Here is a 23212-nt window from a genome sequence, read left to right as displayed (position 1 = left end):
GCAGATATCACTTTAATATCTGCTGTCTGAAAGAAGACAAGCCAGAAATAAGCCATGCTTTTGCTCTGTTTGTAGGGAAGGCTCAAACTTGCTGAATCTCAGGCCTGAGCACAAGACTCAGTATTGGTTAGGAACTGCACAAAACACTGGACTGCACTACCAGCTGTCTTCTATTTCATGGCCCAAGAGACTTGGTCAATCAAAGGGCCTTTTCTGGCGTCTCAGTTTGCTTCCTGCAGGTAGCACCATGCCTCTGGTTCCACACCACAAGGCGTTGTGGCAGCAGCCTCAAACCAAGAGCAAATATTAAATTTACAAGAACAGATGCAGTACCATTGTCTAGCCAGAAGCCTTCTGGCTGGCACACACAGCCTTTCCCACTTCCCCCCCGCCGGCTGACAACAGTCAACCTTCACCACAGGACCACTCAGAGCACCAGCCAGCCAGAAGAAAGTGAGTAGTATGCTTAGAAGCTTACAAGCTCGGCGTGCCTCTCTAAGGGCTGCATTAAAAAATAATAGCAATTAGTGCCCTTCATCTGACATCAGCATGTACAGACCTGAATCAGGCCATAAAAGAATAAGAATCAGACACCTGTTTTACACTCAGATCACTCTTCTGCAGGATAATTAAACATTTTTGTACACTGAGAGCCCCAAATTACATAAAAAAGTAGACAATACAAGTAAAAAAAAAAAAAAATGTAAGCAGAGGAAAAGTTCAGCATACTGTATTCATTTCCTATTCTGGAGAATTTTTTCTCAATTTTATCTTGAGAAAAACACTACTGAAATAATCTACAATTATTATTTCCATTTGCTATATCTTGTAGCCATTAGTTTCTAAGTTGACTGTTATGTAAAGCAAATCGTTTTATCCAGCTATGCATTAATAGTTTTTTTTGAGCCTGAAAAGGCAAAAGATGTTTAAGATGTTCCAATTATTTGCTACCTGCGGTTTCCTACATGATAGAAATTCTACTTAGAAGAAAATATTTATCATTAGCTCATGATTTGTCATAAGTACAACTAGCAAGTACTTCACACTCAAAAGTCCCTATGCCTTTTACACAAAATACCAGCATTTATCATGGTACCCAACTATTTCAGAACATTTCCCCAGACACAGGAGGATGACTGGCAAGCTGCACATGGGAAGGGCAGGGAATAGGGGGTTCCAACCACACTTGCTGTTTTAAAAGTTAATTCTCCTTTCCTATGACATGTTTTAATAATCATCTGTTCTTCAGAACATACCTTAATGTTGTATAGTGGAACAACTGCAGGGAACAATTAGAAATACCTTTTTTTGAAAACACTCAATACACGAGAAAACTGCCAACACAAGAAACCTTGACAGCACAATACTCTTCATAGAAGCAGTTTAAAGGTGAAATTAAATATACTTATTTCTTTAACACAGTCCACAAACTTCTCCAGCATATATAATATTAAATGTTTGAGTTTGGTTTTGACTGCACCAGTAATTAACTGAGCAAGGCTATCAATTTCGGTAAATCAGAAGTGCTAAAGACAGATTTTACAAAGATGCTAGAATGTTTAAAAGAATATTTCCCACTTCAACTCTGTTCTCTCCTGAAATTAAAATATGGACATTTTTTGGAAACTTTTTACAGCTGTGGAACACCTATCAGGTGAAACTCATCAAAGCTTGAAGTATATTCTCTTGGTTAACATTAAGTATGAACATATCCAAGTTAATCACAACTCATGATTGAAACTTGAACCCGATATTTCATCACAGCTACTGAAAACTATTTGGTGGACATACAGCACAGTCCAATATTTTCACAAAGCTGAACTGTAAGGATCAAGATGGCTTTGCCATTACCACTACACACTGCAGAAAGTAGGAGAACACAATATAGCAAGACCAAATCAAAGATGATTAATAACCAGTTTAATTTCAGTCCATTCTCCTTTTTTCATTCAACTCTAAAATTGTCCTAAGCTCCATTATAAAATGCACAGTGCAAAAAGTTCACTTTATCAAATTAATGACTTAAGTCATTAACAGTTTGAAATTTCCAGCCTCACATTAATGCTAGGGTTTTGATACTAATTAGTTTTGTTTCCAGTTAATCCCCTACCCTAAGACTCCAGCTTCAAGAAAGACACCATTAAAGAATGTAACCTCACTCATTCATACATCAAGAACCTGTTATATGCAGGTCTTACCTGGTTACATACAACAGAAATCCCTCCAGATGTATCCCTAAAATGTAAATAAGATATTTGAAGAGATGGGCATTTCAGCTTTAAGTGGAGTTAAATGCATATATAAAGGAACTCAAATTCACATACCGTGTGAAAGGGTTATTTGCTTCATTATCTTCTGGGGCTTTTATACTACTGCAGTCTCTCAGTGGTATCTGTAGCAAGTTATAAAGATATATATTCCTTCTGAAAAGCTTTTTAAAGAGAATCTTAACTTACCAAGAAATAGTAAGTTTGCACTGCCTACCTTGATAATGGGTTGGATATTGTCATCAGGTTCAAAAATGATTGACTTTGAACAGATTTTCAGAGAACCTCTGAATTTTCTAAAACAATTGAAAATAAAAGTAGTTGTGTATGTGTTAGGGATACACGAGACCAAAACGACTCCAGTAAATGAATATAAGAGTTTTGTACCTTTCATCTCTGCAACCTTTATTTATAATATGATTGGCTGTGTGCTGTTCAAAGTAATATTCTTCCAGGTTAAGCAGCAGCAGTGAAAACCTACAAATAAATACAAAATATTTATTCAAAAAGAATACACCATGACGGTTAGTACTTTTGACAAAATATACCAAATGTTTGGGAAGTCTTCACTGATTTCTGTGCCATGCCTCACAACCCATGAATGAATTAATTTAAATTAACATTTTAAAAGAACAAACCCATATAGAAAATTTGGGTACACATGAAGAAGATTGATTGATGCTCTTCCAACATATATAAGGTTAGATATTTGATGTCTCAGGTGGGAACTATCCTAACACAGCTAGGCTTTCCCCTCAGCAAACGCTAGTTTAGCCCTGATGCCAGTCAAAATATGCAATGACACAAAAGGAGGGGCAGGAACTAACCGTGTGGAATGGAGGAGATCAGATCTTTCTGAAGCAAAGCCAAATTAGATGGGTCTAAAGTGTTAAGTGATAACACAGCCATGGTTTTTACAACACAGCTGAGCCACTTGAAGGATAGCTTCTGAGGCAGCTTTACCTTCCTCTCCAAGTATATTTCTGCACTCCCTCTGCAACCCGTGTCTGTTCAACCTCACAGGAAGCCTGTTTATGGACTAATCTAATAGACAACAAACCTCAACATCAAACAAAAAATAAAAATTGAAGTCTCCTAAAGTATTTAATTGCAGGATCACAGTACTGACAGTGCTGGTACGAGGTGAATGCAAATAGGCTAGATTAGATACAACATGAAACTGCGTTCTCTGATGATTCAACTTAAACTGCTGCAAGCGACTAAAACTCACCAACTTTACCAACGGGGTGACCATGCGGTCAACCTAAGCGTTTGAGCTGTGCAGAATGCCAGTGGGCACTGGCACAGTAGGAAGAGCAAAACCACCCTGGATCACTTTAGTTGGAAGTACAACAGCTTGTTCATGTGCAGCGCTGGTCTGATCTGCAGAGGTACTTAGTATTTGTTCTCATCCACGCTTTGAGCTTTTTGTACTGTATTCCTGATGTGCTTTATGAGAAATGCCCGTGACAATGCTAATAAATGCCAAGTGTCCCCAGAGCAGTATTCAAACAGCAGTAAACATGTCGAGAGTTCACAAAATGAACTGAATAGCCTGCTCATTAAGAAAGCATATTTCACAGTAGAGAAAACAGCATTATTGGAAAATGCATCTTGTTCGCCTGAGATTTGTGTTGTGCCTGTTATATTAAACAGAACATAACAATAAAGGTTTACTGTAACTACAAGTAACAGTGGGTCTATATACTCAAAAATGCTTGTGTGTCCAAGACATTTTGTCCTAATCGTTATTTTTACCTCTCTTCTCTTGAAAACAGATATTTTATGATGCCATTAAGAAACAACTGATGTTAAAACGTTAGAAAACATATGAGTTAGAACAGTATAACACAATACCAAGCTCCCTAAGCAAATTCAACAAAAATCTCAAAAAAATCTCTTCAGCCTCTATCCCCATTGCTGGTATTGTGTTGTTGTTAAATATCTCTAGTTTCCAGTGGGGTATTAGGGCTTTGCCTTCACGTATCCTTTCTCAGAAGGTATAACTTCAGTTGCTTTTTATTTCTCATAGAATTCTGTTCTTCAAACTTAGTACCACCTATGAAAGCATGTTCTATCAAAAGGTGTAAACTGAATTTCCAAGTTTCTGAGGCCTTGTTGTCTTTGAAGGAGCCAAACAATTATTTTCATATTTATTTTAGTCACTTACCTTCAGAAAGACTAAAATAGAAGGTCTAGCTCTGCATTTTGAGGAAAAAAGGCTTTGCTAGGAACAGTCTACAAGCTAAGAGGGAAGACGACTATGAAATCAAAGTAGCTTCTGTACAGTTACCATTAAATCCCATTTTTCAACACATCGTCCATTTGAAATCATCTGGGACAAACTTAAAATACCTGGGATTCTTCAAACTCAGATCTAGCAATGCTATCACATTTTGATTGAAAGCTTTTCAGTAAAGCTACGTTAGGATATATAAAGAACAATTCACCATAAGAATGTTTTTCTTTCTAGTATATGCCAGCATACACACTGAGTTTATTATCCACAAGCCAACATATTTAAATAAAAAAAAAAAAACTAAGCACAAAGGTAATACCCATATTTGTTTGAAAAAAAAAAAAAATCTTCTATTCTCATTCATCAGAGGACAGATACTATTGACATAGGGAACAATGAGCTTCACAGCAATAAGGTTCATGGTCTCACAACTTTTATTCCAAGAAAACTGATTTCTGAAATTCTTCATTCTTGGCCTCTTTCCTTTGTCAAAAGAATAGGTGGAGACAAACTCCCCCATGTTTTTATACTCTTTCCAAATTCACCTGTTGGCAGCACTGCTAATTACTAGACTTCCCTTGTAAGTTTTTGGTAAATGCAGGAATCTTTCAAATATTCAGGATAAGCCATGTTTTTACATCAAAACATTAGCTCTGTTACTCACAGTAACTACAACACGCTTACATAAGCTGAAATACATAAACCGAGTGCGTTATCTTTCAAATTTTTCAGGATAACCATCCCCTAGAAACTGTTGCATCTTTATACTCAACGCTTTATGCATCAATTCACTTTCCCAAAATCAGAAGCTGTGGGCTACCGGGAAGGATTTGAGGTACAGTTTCCCTGGCATCATCTTCAGAATGGTTTGTGTTGAAAGGGACCTCAAAGATCATCTAGTTTCAACCCCCCTGCATGGGGAGGGACACCTTCCGCTAGACCAGGTTGCTCATGATTTCGTGGAAAAAAAGTAACGCACAAATTATGCACACAACCTCAAGAATAACTTCATATACACTAACTAGGCACAGTGGGAAATTGTAGGTTTCTTCCTTTTTAAATACAATATGTAGTAGCAGCATCCAGTTCACCCTTTTGCTAATAGTCTCTCTGTGTCTCTTCCACATGACTACTCACTACCTAGTTGCAGAGAAAGCATCACTGTAGAGCTCCTTGCTGGAGACCAGCAACCTCCAGTGCTGTAGCCTCCTGTCACTTTCTGATCTCAGCTTTGCTGTCTTGAAAAGGGTTGTACGGCTGGCAGCTGTTGAAGTGTTTTCCTCCAAACACTCTATGTCCTATAGGCCAACTGCATTTTCCACATTTTATCTTTACCTCCCACACTCTCCACAAAAAAATCTTCCAGGCAGTTCTGCAGTCTTTTCCAAGCATTTCTGTACTTGTTGCTACTTTCCTACTTGCAAGTCCATTTACCCTAGCTGCATTTTCCTCTATTTTCAGGCTGCTATGAGTCAATTCTGCAGGCAGACAGAACGAGACATCACACCTCCACAAATACAATCATCAATCTCTACTCCTTCTCAAGCACCCATTGCAATTGGGACAAACTTACAGCCTGTCCGAAGATTCTGTCACAAAAACTGCATCTCTCAAAATTCCACCTTTCGTGGCCACAAAGTAGCCCTCAAACCACATGCTTTCACCATCTGCTTCTTCACCAGGACAAAAGAATTTATGATTAATCACAACATTAGCTAAGAGGAGATATTGCTATTCTTTTTCCTGGACTCCAGCTGCCTACATACATTTATCAAGACTATCTTTAACTCCTTTTCATGATACTGCCATTGTGTTCCAGGTCCCTGGAGCTTTTCATGTCTCCTTTTCTCTTGCTGTTTTCTTTCAATCACTCCTGATGATAGTCCATCTTACCTTCATTTCTACAAATACATTTTCAAGTTCTAGTTAAGACTTGCATCTCAACTACTGGTAAACAAATCTAGAGCAGTTCAAGTTACTGTTAATTAAGAACTTTGAAGATTATGAAGCATGATCTCTGGAATCTCTCAATTCATCTCAGTCCTTACAGTTTAAGTATTTAAATTTCACTTGTCTGTGTTAATGATCCATAGGGTTGTCAAAAAAAGGAAAAGTCAAGTTTCATCAGATGTTACTAGACTACAGTCAGAGCTTTTTATCTTCTCAGAACAGATTTCTTTCACATAAGTAAGTAGAGGCACTGACAGTTATTGTATCAACAGGGTACCTCTTGAGAACCATCACTGCACAGGATGATACTTCGGGCTTGCCAGGAGGTTTAACAAGTATTTACAGACAGCAAGGGAACAGACCAGTCTCTGCCATGTTGCATGAGCAGGCAAACACAGTGTTGTGAAGGCCTGAAAAAATAGGAAATCAATCACAGTATCTATACAGTTAAAGCAACGGGGATCTTCAACATGCAACTAAGCAGCTGGACTTTAGGCTAACTGTCTTCCAAAGAGCTAAAGAAGGTATTTCAAAGACACTTGTGATATCAAGCTGACTGACACACAAAATTTATATACTATCAACTGCTATGCAGTCCCATGACAGGAATTTGTACGCACACTTAGTATAGATCTAAAATAGTAATTTAATTCTTCTGCGTGTGACAGGAAAACAAACAAACAAGCAACAAACAAATAATAGTAGGAAGAGAACGCATGATATCCTGTATAAGAAACTAATTAAATCTGTAACATTTGAGAACTGTATTTTGGTCTTCAGCCACTAAGCAGTTGTACTGTTTCCTGTGCTGAGTAATTAACAGCACACACTGTAAGCCTATAACTTACCACACTGCACTGGAAGAACAGCCTGGATCACAAAGCCAATGTCAAGTCAAGTAAGACTAAGGAAGTCTGTTCCTAGCTTACCCTCCCTTGCCTGACTCCAAGACATAAAAATTCCTCAACTTCAGAAATTAGTCAGGCAAACTGATCTTCCAGTGAGAAGGACTGGACAACTTCAATAATGCAACTGCTTCCCTCTTAAAAAATAAAAAAATATACCAAAAAAGAAAAATATTTTTCCTCCAAAAAGCAAATTATAATTATTAACTGGGAAAAGTACAAATATACTATCATATCTAAAATGAAAAAGGTTTTTTGTGGGTTTGTTTTTGCTTTGTTTTAAATTATCAGCAAAAACTAGTATCTGAAAAAACAGCTCTGGTTCTAACAAACAGGTGTAGTTTTTAATAAAAAAAAGCAAAGGGATCTTCTACATGTGCCTGCTGCTCTCAAACTGCATTCCTATAATACAGTAATAATCAAATATCAGAAACTAATCTGTTTCAGACAAACAGAAAAGGATCGCATTTAAGATATTTTTCTTAACATCAGAAAGTGGTTCATTTTAACCCATTTTTAAAACTTATAACCCGATTGTTACTTGAAACTTCTCAAGTATAAATGATTTAAACAGGATTTATTAAAAATGTACTTAGAGAAGGTTAATGCTATATCTTCTCTTGGAAAGCAACTCAAACATCTGTTGACGCAAAATCCTTTTAAATCAAGCAATAAAACACACCATAAAGTGTATTACAAGCTATTTTTATGCTGGCTTCCTAATAAAGACACATTTCACAGGTTTATGTTCACAAAATTTGTGGTCACCGTGCTATTTAATAGCTCACAACAGACTGACGGAGTTAGTAAACCACAGTCGTGTCTTCAGGGATCATTTACCATTTTCTCCTGTATATTGAACTTAACATACTAGACTATTTTAACAAAACCCAGTATATTCTTTTGAAAGTGACAAATACACAAATTAGACAAGCTTTTCAAAGAAAGCTCAAACCCCACGAAAGAACCTGTAAGGGGTGAGAGTTCAAAAGATGTTCAATACCTTATATTATAGCTTCTTAACAGTCTGGTCTTTATCCTCAAAGTGTCAACAACAGCAAACAAGTTTTCAGAAAACTTCAGAGAACACGATATTTTCTTAATACATGTGATAATTTGAAAATTGGAACTTAAAGAGAAAAAAAGCTTCAGTAGCTTCGCTGGTCCAACCTAGCCCACCAACTTGTAATGCCTCAAAAAAAACTTACAGTTGTGGAAACCATCCACTTCTGACTGAAAAATCTGCCTCATTAGCAGATAGATCAGAACACAAACTTCTGTTCAGAACTACGGAGTTTCCCCAGGACAGTTTTGCACAGATTTAGTAACCTGAATCAGCCCACGGAAGGGAACATGGAGTACCAGAGACAGCACAATGTGAAGGGGTCAGGGGCAAGAACAAGGTGGCCAGGAAGAGGACCTTACCCTTTGGAAGGCAGCAAGCCTGCGCAGTCGTTCTGCTGTCAGAGACACTGAGAGAGGCAGTTTCCAGGATGAAATTAATTGGTAGCCATCACTGCCACGAGGGCAAAGCCTTGGCCCTTAGAGTGGGTGGAAAGGCACTTCAGCTGTTAAACTGCCAGTTTAATGCAAACCCTGTATTTGAAATCAACAGCAGAAGCAGCTTGGAGTGGGGAGAACAACACGCTAGGTCAGGGAACATCTTCTGTTGTAACTCGCATAGCTGGAAAAAGAACCCCACATCTTTAAAAAGCATAAGGAGTTTCCCAAGTCTGAAACAGAAGGTCACAGTTGTGTCTGTCTGGGGGGCATATGTTGGGGGAGCAGGAGAGGAGGCAGTGCATAATCAGCATAACGTAGTCACACAGAATTCCAAACGCTCCCAGATAAGTTTAATGAAGGCTCTGACAGCTTCTGTGTTGGAACGTCTTCAATTCCCATCCAGTGTTAAGAGGTATACAGAACCTGGTAGAGTAAAGAGTTAATCTTTTCATAGCATATGATGGAGCTGTTTGAGCTTAAAAGGTACCACCTACACTTAAGGGGAGAGGTAAATTAAAGCACGCTAATATAATTTGGCTTGAAGACTTATTTCAAATGCCTGGATTCATATTGTCCCAGAAAAGTTATAGTAAGAAAATCCGAAAAATTCCTATGGAAGTGATGTGAAAGGTATTTTCGTGTGAAGGGAATCACAAGAAGCACACAAGAAGCAGCTTCTTTTTTTTTTGGGCGGGGGGGGGGCGGGGAGGGGAGTGGAGGGCTAAAAGAAAATAAAAAGGCAAGCACCTTGCCAAGAAAAACAGAACTTGATCTACAGCAGGAGAAAGCTAGGGGTGACACAGGTAAGGCTGGTAAATGAACAAAGCAGTGAAGAACTCTGGTTCCTCTCTTCTAAATACAAAGTTGAAGTGACTTGTTTATTTATGCCTTTTTCACGAAGCTCCCATATAATTGCCACTCAGAAAAGAGCCGAGGAATATGAGTCAAGAACACACCCAAGACACATAGGAAAACTAGGCATGACACTAAGTAGCAGGAAAATCCTTGCAAAACTTCACTTTGTATGATGTCATCCTCTATCCACAAGGTTTGGGAACCCAAACGGAACCCAAACATTCCTGTTCAGAGTATGCAACAAAGAAGCAAATCACACTTTACAAACTACAATCTGGGGTTTATAAATCCTGCCAAGATGCTATAAAATATCGTTCAAATACTGTGTTGTATCAGGCTTAGTCTACTTGAGAATTTTACTGTTACTTTGCTTGATGTGCATGTCCCCCTATACTTCAGTTTGAAAAGATCTCATCTGAGATACAGCAACACGGGGCAGGGGGTGGAGCAAAACAAAACCCTCAAACGCACTATTTATTTTATATACTAATGCCACCCATCACCTGAAGCACCGGACTTGTTCAAATCGGACACAGGAATGAATGTGCAGCAACCACTGTCTTGGCAAAATCCTGCTTATACCACCCAGAGAAAGTACCCCATTGGTCCTGCTTTAAATTCTTAATCTGTGATTGAATTCTTACCATTTTCATCACTTCATCAGGAAAGCACATGCTGGAAATCTACTTGGGCACAAGGGTTTCGAGTGGCTGATCTGATATAACCTGCACAATCACTTGACCCAATAATGGAACTACAGTCCTGCTAATGGAAGGACATTGCCAGGGATGAAACAGCAGGCCAGCCAAATCAGCAGCAGGACACTGCTGTATAAAACCAATTCTAAAATGAAACCTTTGCCTAATGAAAGCAAAGTTTCTACAGGCCAGCTGTAGGACTCATTTGTGGATGGTTGAATAAAAGCCTTCATCATGTATATTTTGTCCCAGGAGAGTAATATAAGGCTACAGATTTAAAAAAAAAAAAAAAAAAAAAAAAAAAGCAAAAAATGAACAAAAAAACCCAACCAACCAAACAAAACAAAACAAATGCACAAGCAAACATCACGTGAAAGATCCATCCACAGGACCTACACACTGCCTGTGTGTTGCTTTGTGTGAGTGATGTTCCCAGCAGAAGAGATAAGCCCCTCGAACAGGAGGCCGAGCAGCGTGCAAGACAAACTAGCAGAACTGTGTTATAAAGAGTCTCTGTACCAAGCGTTAGACTTGGTCTTCTTTGGGCACACCACCAACAGAACCCAGAACTCAATCTGTAACGACAGCAACAACTTGAGCCAAACACCACACCATTTAATTTGATGTTTTGCAACTAAAATTGTTTGTAAAAAAAGATTCTTACTCATGAATGCTGAATATTTTAAAGAATAAATTATGTAAGCATGCATGTAACTCTAATTGAAAAGGGACATATCTCATTTTTCTTTACTCTCAACACCCGGGCAAAGAGAAAATAGATGTCTACCAACGTAGATTAATTTGAAGGGAAAATTCCTGACAGAATGAATGCCCCTTAGTAGGGACATGGATTTGTTTAATCACATGAAAAGTAAAACTTGCTGCTTGTTCTCTGTGTGCGCGCACAGGACATTTCAGTATTTCCTTGTTTTCTTTTAGAAAACAGCATAAAGTCAGAAAAGTATGTTTATGTAACCACATTTTAAAGCAGTCCAACTAATTAGTTACGTGATCTGAAAAAAATTATTTCCTCTTAAAACTGATCTTCCTTCTCCCCAGAGCAACTATGTAAGATTAACTTTTAACCTACAAAGTGTCACAGTACTCTTAACCAGAACTCTCCTAGTTTACATTTTTTGTATAAAGCAACATACAAGTGACTACAAAAAACCCAAAGGACACATGAAATGCAGTTGCCACAAAGTTTCAGAAAGTCCTGGTCATCTCTCTTGGAAATATCTACACCAAGATGACATCAATCAAGTGAAGGTTTGAAGCAGGAGTTGGTATCTCTGTAACAACTACCCAGCAAGAAGGCTAAAAGAAAAGCTTTCAGAGACTATTCCTTCAATTAAGTGTTATAAAGAGCTTTTTTTTTTTTTTTTTGTATTGTTTTAAGGCAAAACTACAAAGAATATGGTAGTCAAAACTTTATATTTCTCATTTGTTATTTCAGATCCCAAAACCTTTTAAATTACCTAAATGTTTTTTAAGATTTACTAATTTAGAAAAGCACAGAAAGAGAGGGAGGCAAAAAGACCTGATATAGGGTACAAAACATATACAAATCTACTTCTGTTTTACACAAATATCAATTGTCAGGCAAGGGGAAGAAACAGAGAAATGAGTTTACAGATATTTAGATAGGAAAAGCTACCAGTGAAAATGAGAACAAGACTTATTTTTCATGACGTGCTCAAATTACAAACTCAGATAGTAAGATCCTAAAATGCTTCCAGATACAAGCAAAGAAAAATACTTCTCATTAGACTTTCCATAACTGCAGGTCAGTAATACCGACAGACACGGGTATGTTGGTTTTGTTTTCAGAGCTTTTTAGAAGAGATTTAGATTCCACTTGGTTTCTTTGGGACAAGTATGATGAGTTTTGGCCTTCTCAGCTTCTCATAAAAAAAGGAGGCTATGTACAGTAAATCCTTAACAGATCTAATATAGTCAATTATTCTAGCTTTCCCTATACTTAAGATGGTTTACTTCAAAATTTAAAATCCTCCTCTTTTCCTCCTATTCAGGAAGTTTATCCATTCTCCCTGCAGCCCCTCAGACACAACTGAAACCAACAGCAGCCCCCAAAAGCAACAAAAGATACACAGGAAGACAATAAAGGATCCAGAATAAGTCTGTACTTTGAAAATGTTTCAAAAGCTGTAGTGGCTTCACAGGCTGAATAGCTATGAATCAGAATTTATATGAACAACCTGAGCTGAGCTCTTTGTCATGGGGCTTTCTCACCAACAATAAAGTGCTTTGTAACCAGCAGCATCAGGCACATCAGGAATTTGCACAGGACTCGTGTGGGACCTGTCTGCTGCCCGTCCCCTGTGCCTGCTGGCCCCCCAGTTTCTGCAGTGGGAGGCAAAGGGGGAGCCCTGCTCCACCCCCCCAGAGAAGACACCCGTGTCCCTCTGCTGCATGACCCTGCTGACCTACTGCTCTCACCTCACAGAGATTTCCTACATGGCAATACTAAGACTGCACAGGGCTTCAAAACTTGGTGACAAGCCAGATGCAGGTAAATCACATAAAAGAAAGCATGACACTAGCTAAAAATAAGAGAGTAAATTCAGGACATACTCAAACACGTGTCATAAGCCTTTCTTGTATGTTCAGCTAGCCACACGAACACAAAAATAGAGATTACAGTCAGAAAGCAGGAATGGGCTAATTAAATTTAACACTTTAAAGAGCCATCACAGAGTCTGTAATTTAAGGGATGACAATACAGTGATTATAGTGCTCAGGAAAAAAAAAAAAAAAAAAAAGTAAATAAACTCCATCTATAGTGAAGCAGAGCTGTAACTCCACGCCACTAACGCGACTGAGAACAAACGAATAAAAGTCTACACATGCTATTTCCATGCAGCGTACACACGGCGAGCGGCATTTATATTCTCCCAGGTCTATTCCGCAGCCTCCCCGCTCCCAACTCTGGCGAATCATCGGCCACCGGATTAAAACCGCCAGCAGAAGGAGGGCGAAGCCCAGCTGGCCGGCCGGCCGGCCTCCGAGCCCGCCGCTCCGCCGGGGCCGGCGGCTTGCGTGGAGGCGGTCCCGCCGCCCGCGGCGCTGCCCCGGGCCCCCCGCCCCCCCGGGTCCGGGCGCCCCCGCCCCGGCGGAACTGGCAGGCCGCGGCGGGGGGCGCGACTAGGCCGGGGCGCCGCGCTACCGGGGCTCTCTCGCCGGCGGGGGCCGGGGAGGCAATGCCGCTCACCTCTCCTTGGAGTACAGCTCCCGCTCCAGCCGCCGCTTGCGGATGAAAGCCATGGAGGGCCTCGCTGGTGCCGCCGCTGCCGCAGCAGGCCAGGCCGGGCCGGGCCGGGCCAGGCCGCGGGGAGGCGGGGAGAGCGGGCCGCCCCGCCACCGCAGGGCAGGCAGCCGGTCTGGCGGGCCCGGCTGCGGGCGCCCGCCCCGTTTATACCGCCGGAGAGGCGGGGGAAGGTGTCACAGGCAGCCGGAGAAGGGAGCCTCGTGGCACCGGGGGCTCTGCGCCCTCCCCCGGGCTGCGGCGTTTCTGCTGCCCTTCAGGGCCTCCGGGGAGACGGGGCCTGGGCTGGGCAGGGGCCCGCACCGCGGGAACGCGGCCGCCCACCCACACCCCTCCCTCTCTTCCTTAAAGTTTCTGCCGGTTTGTGTGTGTTGTTGCTGGCGGGGAGGTGCCACCCGTGTCCGCGGCTCACGGCAGAGGAGGCTGCGTGTGGAAACGCGGGGCGCCGGGCGGCCCGGCCGCGGCCCGGGGCGGCCAGCGAGCGTAATGCCTGGGCCGAAAATCGTCCTCGTGTGCGCACGGAGGGAAGTGTACGCTTAATGACATAGCAAAAGGGGCAGTGTACTGGCATTTATATAAAAAATGTAAATATAACGCCGTTGCAGTGACTTCCTTCTGCCTGTAAGGTGTGTGACCGATGCTGTCCGGGCAGGAGGTGAAGTTCTGCCAAGTGTTCAAAATGTGAAAAAACCTCTGCGGAAAGGGGAGGTAACTAAAATCGTGTTTACTGACACAGTCTCTTGTGAGATAGAAAAATACTATGTGCATTTTTATAAGTTAAAAAATTATTCACAGAGGGGATGTAATTTTTCACATAGAAAAAAAAAAAAAAAAGAATTATAGGTTTATAGGCCTCAAGAGATTGTCTAATCTAATCTCTGCACTGGGGCTGAATCATGTATATGTTGATCAGTGTTACTCAAACATTTCCAGTTTGTGGACCCACAAACATGAATATGAGAAGTGTTGTATATACTGAGAAGAGGCTTGCTTTTGCTGATTTTTTTTTCAGAGACCTCTTAGGAGTAGTTCACAGACTCTAAGGAGGCAACATCACAGCTTGAAAACCAGTGATATCATCTGTAAGACCTATTTGTCTAATCGATTTGTAGAAGCACCTGTTTGAAGGAAATCTGCAACACTTGTATGTAGCTTGTATAAATGCCTAACAGCATTTATGAATGTGTACTTGTCCAATATCCAACCTGAATTTTATTTGCTGCATTCCTTGTTGTCATACTGGCAGTGGAAATGGACGAGATTTGTTACATTGTTCAGACAGGTTTTAATAAATACGTGTGTGTAAATATATATGTATTTATACAGTTGTTTATATGTGCAGATACTATATAATCTCACAGACTAAACAATTTTGTTCACTTTCCTCATAGACTGCATTCATAAATGATTTATTATTATAGCTTTACTTGTGACTTTCTAGCATGATTTTTTGTCTTTATCTTAAGGTATAAGACCCCTTACAGCAGTCCAATTGAGGGATCAACATTGAGGGATCAACAGCAGCTGAAGTGCAGTACTTACGTCCCATGTGTTACACAAGAGGAATGTCCCAGAAATAGCTTGCTTTTCTTCTTGTGACAGAAGCTTTTCTTCTTGTGACAGAAACTTCCACTCTGAACCTTTTCTAACATATTGCCACCTAGTTCTCCCCATTTTATGCTATATTTTAAAATTTGTCTCAGGTACAATGTTTTGCCTTAGCCTTGGTGATTTCATCCTGCTAACTTTAGACATTTATCCAAATTATGAAACTAGTTTTGAAATCTGATTCTATCTTCTAACTCCCAGGTTGGTGAAAAACATTTTTGCATATATCTGTATTCTGTTGCATCTTGCAGATGACTAACTGAAGTATTGAATAGAACTGAAATGACAACAGATCCTTACAGGTTCTCACTTGCAAATGCTGTCCAGGTTTGATTTTTGCAAGCAGCGTGCCAATTGGTTGGTGGTTTCATGAAAACTATTTCCTTTGCTTTTTTGTTTTAATGAAACTGTCATGGGACAGCATCTAAATGATACCAAACTCAAGGTCTATGATACTTACTGTTTCTCTTTTTCTACTGAATCAGTGAAACTGATTGTAAAAAGGGGTATTAGACTAGAGTGAGAGCATATGTTCCTGACAAACTTAGGCTAACCGCTTCATTGTGGAATTTCTTCTGGAATATTTATTGGGATCAAAATTAATCTGGATAGTTTTGGACCTGCTTTCTTTAGATAGACACATGTTAGCCGTTTCTAGTCTCCTTGAACCTATATAGTCTTTTAGCAACTCAGAAATTATTTTTGCTATATTATTAGGTAAAATTCTTCAGGCCCTATTAACTTGAATATATACAATTTAAATACTTTTTAACTCATTCCTTCTCTAAATTCTATGGTAAGATAAATTAACTGAGTATCTGGGCACTTCTAATGTATTTCCAGAACATTTTCTTGTTGCCCTTTATACCCTTTTTAACTGTCACTCATTTTGTACTGTAGGCTTTGTAATTTTATTCTTTTATTCATATTCTTTTATGTTACTCTTATGTCACTTTATTGTGATTTTTTTTTTTTCCAAATCCTTGAAGAGCTCTTAATGTGATGTTAACACAGTCTACTTAAGCTTCCCCTGCTTCCTTTTGTTCACATCAAGATAGCCTGCTATTGTATGGTTAATTAAAAATGAGTCTATTGTTCTCTGTAGAAAATCTAGGTTAGCTTTAAATGACTGAGCTCAGGCCTAGACCATACAGAAAGGAGGTTAATTAACTCATATAGAATGGCATGCTGTTATGATGAGCCTGCTTTTAGTACCTAGACTAGCTTGATTAAAGCTAGTTTAGCTATTTCTATGTAACAATGCAATCCACAGTTGGCAGTGCAGGCTTGCTTTTTCTTCCTTTTTTTCTTAGAGTAGGGAAGCCTATTTTGGTGAAATGTGTCATGATCACTTTCACCCAGTTTACCTTCTGCTTTTAAAATCAAAATGTGCTCCTCCCTACCTGTCATGCAGTTTGAGTTGGTAATGCCTCTCATAACTTCCTCTGTTACAAGAATTTGATGGACCTTTTATGTCCTGCCATATTATTTTCTAACTGATATTCGAGTAATTGAAATCCGCTGTTATCTCATGGGCAAGCTTTTTGAATACCTTTATTAGTTGCTCAGAGTAAGAAAAAGTATCCACTTCCTCCTTTTGAATACAGCTATAGACTATTACAAAATATAGACCCCAATCGTGACATACTTTTACTTCCCCCATTTTATTTTCACCAAGAACAGTATCTTTTGTCTCTTCCTGGATTCAATACAAAATGAATCATCCTCCCCTGATTTCCTGTGCCCATTTTCCTTTAGCATTCTTATACACAACTAGCACTGAAGTGTGCCACCATATCTCTGGGATGATAGTAAACCCATATATTTTCCATAGGTTGACTGGATCCCTGGCATTTGACTTCAAATATCCTAAGATGTTTTCCATTATTTTCTTCTGTCTCTTAATGCCTACGCCTTTATTCTCTCTTCCTCTCTAAGATTCCTGATTTCAAGCTCTTTAAGTAACTGGCCTCTTTCAAAGCCCCTTTCTAATGTTGTTAAAAGGTCACCTCCTCATGTCTGTTGGTCACTGTCCTCAAATGATCTTTCCTGTCCTTGTTGAATGCACATCGTATCTTCCCAATAATATTATGGAGCAACACCCCATGGTCGAGTAGTTCAGACTTACTGCCAAACCATCCACAATATCGTGCCTTTAACCCCAGTATTTGTCACAGAGTAGCCAAAACTCAATCCTCCCCATAGAGGTATTAGTCTTTCTTCTGTCAAAGTGCTGTTATAATCCTGTCAGTCTGGCTAGTTTCCTCCCTTCTAGATTTGTGCCAGAATATTGCTAATGATGCTGTTGTCTTCACTTGTATTTTCCAGGTAAGCACCTCTGCCCATTTTCCTTTTCCTGAAGAAACTGGTGGGGAGCAGATGATTGAAAGAATCAGAATGACAACACCTAGAACCATTATATTTTCACGCTGGTAGTGCCACCTTAAATAAATAAAGGGTTCAACTCAGGCAATGCCCACTTGTCAGCCCAAGCTTAAAGATCTATGTAGCTTTTTCTCTGAGGAATGGGGAAGTACATATGAATGTATGTTGCTCAGTGTATACATTAATGTAATTACGAACATAGGATTCATGTCTCGGGTTGTGCTGGGTTTCTGTGGCAGGGGTTTTGGTAGCTCCCTTGGCTCCAAGTCAGACGCACCTCTACACCAAGGTTGATCCAGTTAGTGATGGTGGACACACCTTTGTGATAATGTATCTAAGAAGGGGAATCAGAGAGGAGGAGTTGGGAGGAGGACTTGTGAGGAGGACACCTATGTGAACACCAAGGTTAGTAGAAGGAGGAAGGGGGGAAGGTGTGCCAGAGCAGAGCACCTCTATATCCCATGGTGAGTTGGCTGACTGTCCCTCTGCCACCCTTGGAGGCCCACGGTGGAGCAGAGGCCGACCTGAAGCCTGTGGAGGAGCCCACAACAGAGCAGGCGGCCGCACTCAAAGAAGGCCGGGATTCTGAGGGAAGAAACAGCCCCCGCTGTTGTTGTTTGGTGCTGGGAGGACTGCAGCACGTGGGGGTGACCCACGCGGGAGCAAGTTCTCGAAGGACTATCTCCAGTGAGAGGGGAACCATGTGGAGCAGGGGAAGAATGGGCGGCGTTCCCCTCCCTCTCCCAAGAAGGAAGGAGCGATGGACTGATTGTAACCCCCATTCCCTTCCCCCTGCGCCACTGGAGGGGAGAAGGTAGAGAGATCAGGAGCAGAGCTGAGCCCAGGAAGAAGGGAAGGGTAGGGAGAGGTGTTTTTTGGATGTGGTGGCACTTCTCACTGTCCCACTTTGTTAAGTGTTGGTTTTGTTAGTGTTTGAATTAAAGTGATGTTCTTTTTTCTTCCCTTAACAAGTCCGTCTTTTGCCATCCCTCCCTGTCCTTATCTTGATTCCCAGACTTTTGCTTCATTTTCTCCTTCCCAGAGCTGGGGAGGAAGGGGGAGTGAATGGTGTGGTGCTCAGTTCCCCTCTGGGTTCAAACCATGATGGCTGTAGTGTTATACTTACTGTGCTGGCAGTTTTATTAGGGAAGGTCTTTACAATAGTGGGTTTCTGGCAAATATTCTTCAGGGTGTTTATCCAGTAAAGCTTTGTCTTCCAGGTACCTAAAAAGCCTTTGTGAAATACAATGCTCAAGGGTTCTGTGTCAATCCGTACTATTATACTGAGAATTTTTAGACATGCTCAGAATAGGCTTATCCTCAACTGTTAAGTCAGTGGTGAAGTTCCCACTGAATTGTTGGGAGCGTAAAAGACTCCTGAGTATATTTCAAGGATCCATCCAATAATATATTTATTCTTCAAGGTATGTCAATGGCCAACCCGTGACACATTAACCAAAAGCAAAGCTACTGAAGAATACTTTATCTTACTGTTAAAAGAACTAGTCAGAAAACAGAAGCACATTCTTTTAATGGAAAATAACATAGTCACCTCCCACTGTTTTTCAATTACATTTAAACTATTTAAAATAAGTTTGTGGTTTTGTAAAGTTCGCAGTTTTTTAAAGATACAAATGAATAGTTTTGCTTTCAGCCAAAATTTAAGGTAGGCTAAATTCTGCAAAGCAGGTGCTAGCTCTGAGTTCTTTGTGGCATACAGAATCTTTTCATGGTGTGTGTAATCACAGCCTAGAATAATAGATCCTTAACTGGTACATCTTGCTCCTACCACAATATCAACAATAGAATCAGCATCAGCAACAACGATTAGATGTGCCATGGCTTACCCGTTGCCCTGATCTGAATGATGACTTGGAGGTACATGCAGAAATTGCACTAATTTAAAAATAATCATATGAAGTTTAAACTGATCGTACCATTGCAAGCTCTGGTGTGAACACATTTAAGCTAGTTTGTAATCAGCTTATTCATACTAAATTCTGCTAAGCTTTTTTGAGCTAGTTGTAAATTAATTTATATGTGTACACAAGTCTGTAAGTGATTTAAAACCAATTTTAATTAAACCAATTTTTGTCAATAAACCAATGCATAATTTATTGTTTTACCCGGAGCAAAAGAATCCTAGAGGAAGATTTTCAGTGTCAGCAACAGCTGTTCTGTAAGTAAAACCATGAAGGCAAGGAAGAGAGAATTTTGGACAATTATTTTACACATCAATTTAAATTGACAATTTTACATAAAATTAATGTTTCTAGTGAAATCCTTCTGAACTACACCCATGATTAAATGGAGTCCTTGACTGTAAATTGTTTTTTGTACTCACTGAAGGATTAGGTAGTTAATACATCTCCTTTAGGTCTCTATATTCCGTTGCTAACATTACTACCAGCTCTTCTTCATAGGTTAAGCCATGCAGAATTTGAGGGCTGGATTCTCAGCCTCTGGTTCGGCATACACTGCTCAGATAGATCCCTGCACTTTATTATGGAAGGGTCCTGAAGAGTACTCGTAAAGTAGTGCTGGATGTATGGTAATCCAGAAGTAATCTGGGACACTTTTATATATCTGGACTGCTGGGGAATGCAACGATACTAACTTAGTCTCTTTAAAGGCATGTCAGGTTTATTGATCAGAGACAAAATTTTAACAGAAAAGGTTATATTTACTTTATTAAAACAGGTTTAGAATGCATGCTAACTATACTGGAAAAAAACAGCTGAGTATGTTCATTAAGTAAGATCCCTCCTCACACCTTCAGTGTCCCAGCTACTTTATGAAGCTGATGACTTGGCTCCTCTCCAACACCCATATATATGTAATTAGACATGTAAGAGTCACCCTGCTCTGCTGTATAGCTACTAAATACGGTACCACAAACGTTGATTTGAAAAGTAGGTGAACGGTTGAGTCATTTCTCTGTATAGTCAGTGTTTTAAGAAAAGGCCACTCAGTAAACTTGTTACATACAGTCCACAGGACAATTTTATATAATAGTAATGGAAATAAGTATGGATAGTGGTGGTCAGAGAAAACCCAGAAAATCTCAGGAAGGGAGGGAACATCTATTGATGACAGATACATTATGCAAAAGTAGTACACAAATACAGCCTTACGGATTAAATTCTGGTTTCCATTTTATCCACCACCAAAATGTATCACTTAAATGGAAATTTTAAAAATAACTTGTAATGTCATTGGGTTTTCCCTGTTTTTGTATGGGCAACGTTGATTTGTTGGCAGAATATTAGTTTGCAGATTCATACATTGTTTTATTTCTTTCCTTGTGAGAAAGTGCACGTGACTCTATGTTTAAGAATATATATGTATAAAACTCTATGTCAAAGGGAAGTTTAAATCCGACTCTCTAAATGTTACAATCACAAGTCTCCCTTTTTTGGTCAGCAGGTTCAGTGTTCTGCTAAGAATTGTGTTCTCTAGCTGGGGCTGGTTTGGTTGGATATGGGGGAGAGAAAGGAAAGCAAAAGAAGAACTGTGACTGAAGAACAACAGGACTAAACTGTTTAATTTGCTTAGGTAGGTTGCCTTTAAAACTTTTCAAAGGCTTCAGCTAAGAATATTTTAAATACTTATGTTTTCCGTAGGCAATAGTGCCAGGTATGGTAGGCCATTTATTTATCAACTATCTATCCAACATCATTCTTGCTGCAAAGAAGAGCTGTGACAGAATAATATTCATGCTTCCATTTTTGTTCAGTAAAACAAATGCATAATTTAGATAAATTTTCAGACCTATGTGCAAGCATGTAATGTCTTTGATATATATTCTAAATTATTGTTTGAGTGTTCCTTCTTTCCATAAATCAGAACTCAGTTCAGCAAAGATAAAGAGCAAGCCTATGATAACATAAGTTCTGTATAAAAGCTAATACTGTGTGATGAACTGGAGAGATACAAGATCAGCTCACCCAAAGCTTGAATAAACAAATTAGACTGCTTTCCCTTTATTGAAGAACACACAACAAATGTATAAAGCCCTTCCTTCTTCATTCCCATCTAGAAAACTTGACACATTTTGTATGATGTGTAATACAGATGTCCTATGAATATATTTTTGAATGCAAGACCAGATTTTTTCTTAACTGGAAAATACTGTCTCATCTGTCACCAGTCAATAGAGTTATATTTTATTTCAGAGCAGCTGGAGAAGTCACGAATACAAACTACTCTTCTACTCGGAGCGATTGTTTAGAACAGCATTTCCTCAGGAAATAATTGTACTCAAGGCACTAAGGATAGATTCTTCTCACCTAAATTTAGCCAAATATGTAAATTAAGCCCCTAGTCTGAGATAGTTTTCCATGTTTCTACTGTACATCAAGGAGAGAGGTAGGTGATTCACTGTTCTTACCTCAGACATCACACCTATGGAGAATGAACTGCTTCTCATAGGATCTCCATTCACTATGGAGAGAGTCCAGATGACTGTCTTAAATTAGACATTTAATTTTAAGGTAACTGCAGCTGGCTAAAATGAGCCACGTGCTGCAGGAGGTAATTTTCAAAGAAAAGTAATGGATTATGTTAACATTATTTGTTAACAGCAACCCCAAAATTGTCCTAAATTTTGAGCTAACCAGTTGCCATATCACACACATGCAGGAGTATCTTCCAGCACATTTTAAGCACGTCAAAATCTCTGTGGCCATGCTGATCTCATGACTTATAATGATCAGGCATGCCTGGACAGGCTGTCCACCAGGCAGCATTGTGGAGGGAGAGTTCACCAGTCAGTAAGCACACTGCTCTTATAGCTGCTTTGTAAGTTGTGCTTTTAGTGGTAGAAACATAGCTGCTATCAGCTGGCTGGTTAGAAGGAGAGAGGAAAGGCAGTCTTTTGCTTTTAAAGAGGACTGCTTTTAATTTGGGAGCAGAGGTGAAATTCTAGGTTCTTGTGCGCTCTGAAAAACTTCCAAAACCAAGCTAGCGCTTCTGCTCGGTAGTCATAAGCATATGGTAATTTTTGCAGTATCACATACAGAGTTCCCACTTTGTATGATATGAAAGAGAAAAAAATCACTGTTTGATATTGCTGCCTCATTAGAATAGCCCTACTTCAATAGCCTTCTGTTCAAAGAGTTGGAACAGAATAGGGTGTGAGAAGCTACTTAGGACTACATCACTCAGCAATATACAGAAAATAAATTGAACAGCTTCTCATGCTGTATGCCTTCCAATATTTAAACATTTTTTAAAAATTCCTAAAGGGAAAGACCATTAATGGAAGAAGCTGTTCAGCTTCAAGGTACCTGATCACTTATTTCAAAAGGATATTGGAAAAATGGTTTAGACACTGAAGTAGTATTTGGTTTGTCATTCTTGGGTGGTAAAGATTAAAGAGTTCATATGCTGCAATGGCATGCTTTAAGTAACTAAGGATTTTTGAAAGTCTAAAGCAAATGGCACCTACTCTTCTTCTGAGGTTTGGAACCTGAAATCCATTGCTTCAAAGGAGCCTGTGTGCTCAGCATCTCTAA

The 23212-nt window shown here is 39.7% G+C and overlaps 1 protein-coding gene across 2 annotated transcripts in view; it reads right to left on the bottom strand.

Annotated features, from left to right (window-relative positions):
• Window positions 1-15031, bottom strand: part of NSMAF (neutral sphingomyelinase activation associated factor) — a 40348-nt gene extending 25317 nt beyond the window's left edge. Inside the window, exons 1-5 of one of the 2 annotated variants that reach the window (XM_042785933.1) lie at window positions 13650-15031; window positions 2655-2744; window positions 2485-2563; window positions 2325-2392; window positions 2199-2235 (exon numbers count right to left, since the gene is read on the bottom strand). In XM_042785933.1, coding sequence (XP_042641867.1) covers window positions 2199-2235; window positions 2325-2392; window positions 2485-2563; window positions 2655-2744; window positions 13650-13702 — 327 coding nt within the window. In that variant the 5' untranslated portion in view covers window positions 13703-15031. Of the gene's footprint in view, window positions 1-2198; window positions 2236-2324; window positions 2393-2484; window positions 2564-2654; window positions 2745-13649 lie in introns of those variants that run through there. The other variant, XM_042785934.1, reaches the window with a different exon arrangement.
• Window positions 15032-23212: the final 8181 nt, after the last annotated feature.

The sequence above is a fragment of the Tyto alba genome, unplaced genomic scaffold (genome assembly GCF_018691265.1).
Source record: "Tyto alba isolate M040663 unplaced genomic scaffold, T.alba_DEE_v4.0 Super-Scaffold_9, whole genome shotgun sequence".
Taxonomy (NCBI): domain Eukaryota; kingdom Metazoa; phylum Chordata; class Aves; order Strigiformes; family Tytonidae; genus Tyto; species Tyto alba.
This window is presented reverse-complemented; position numbering and strand designations above follow the sequence as displayed.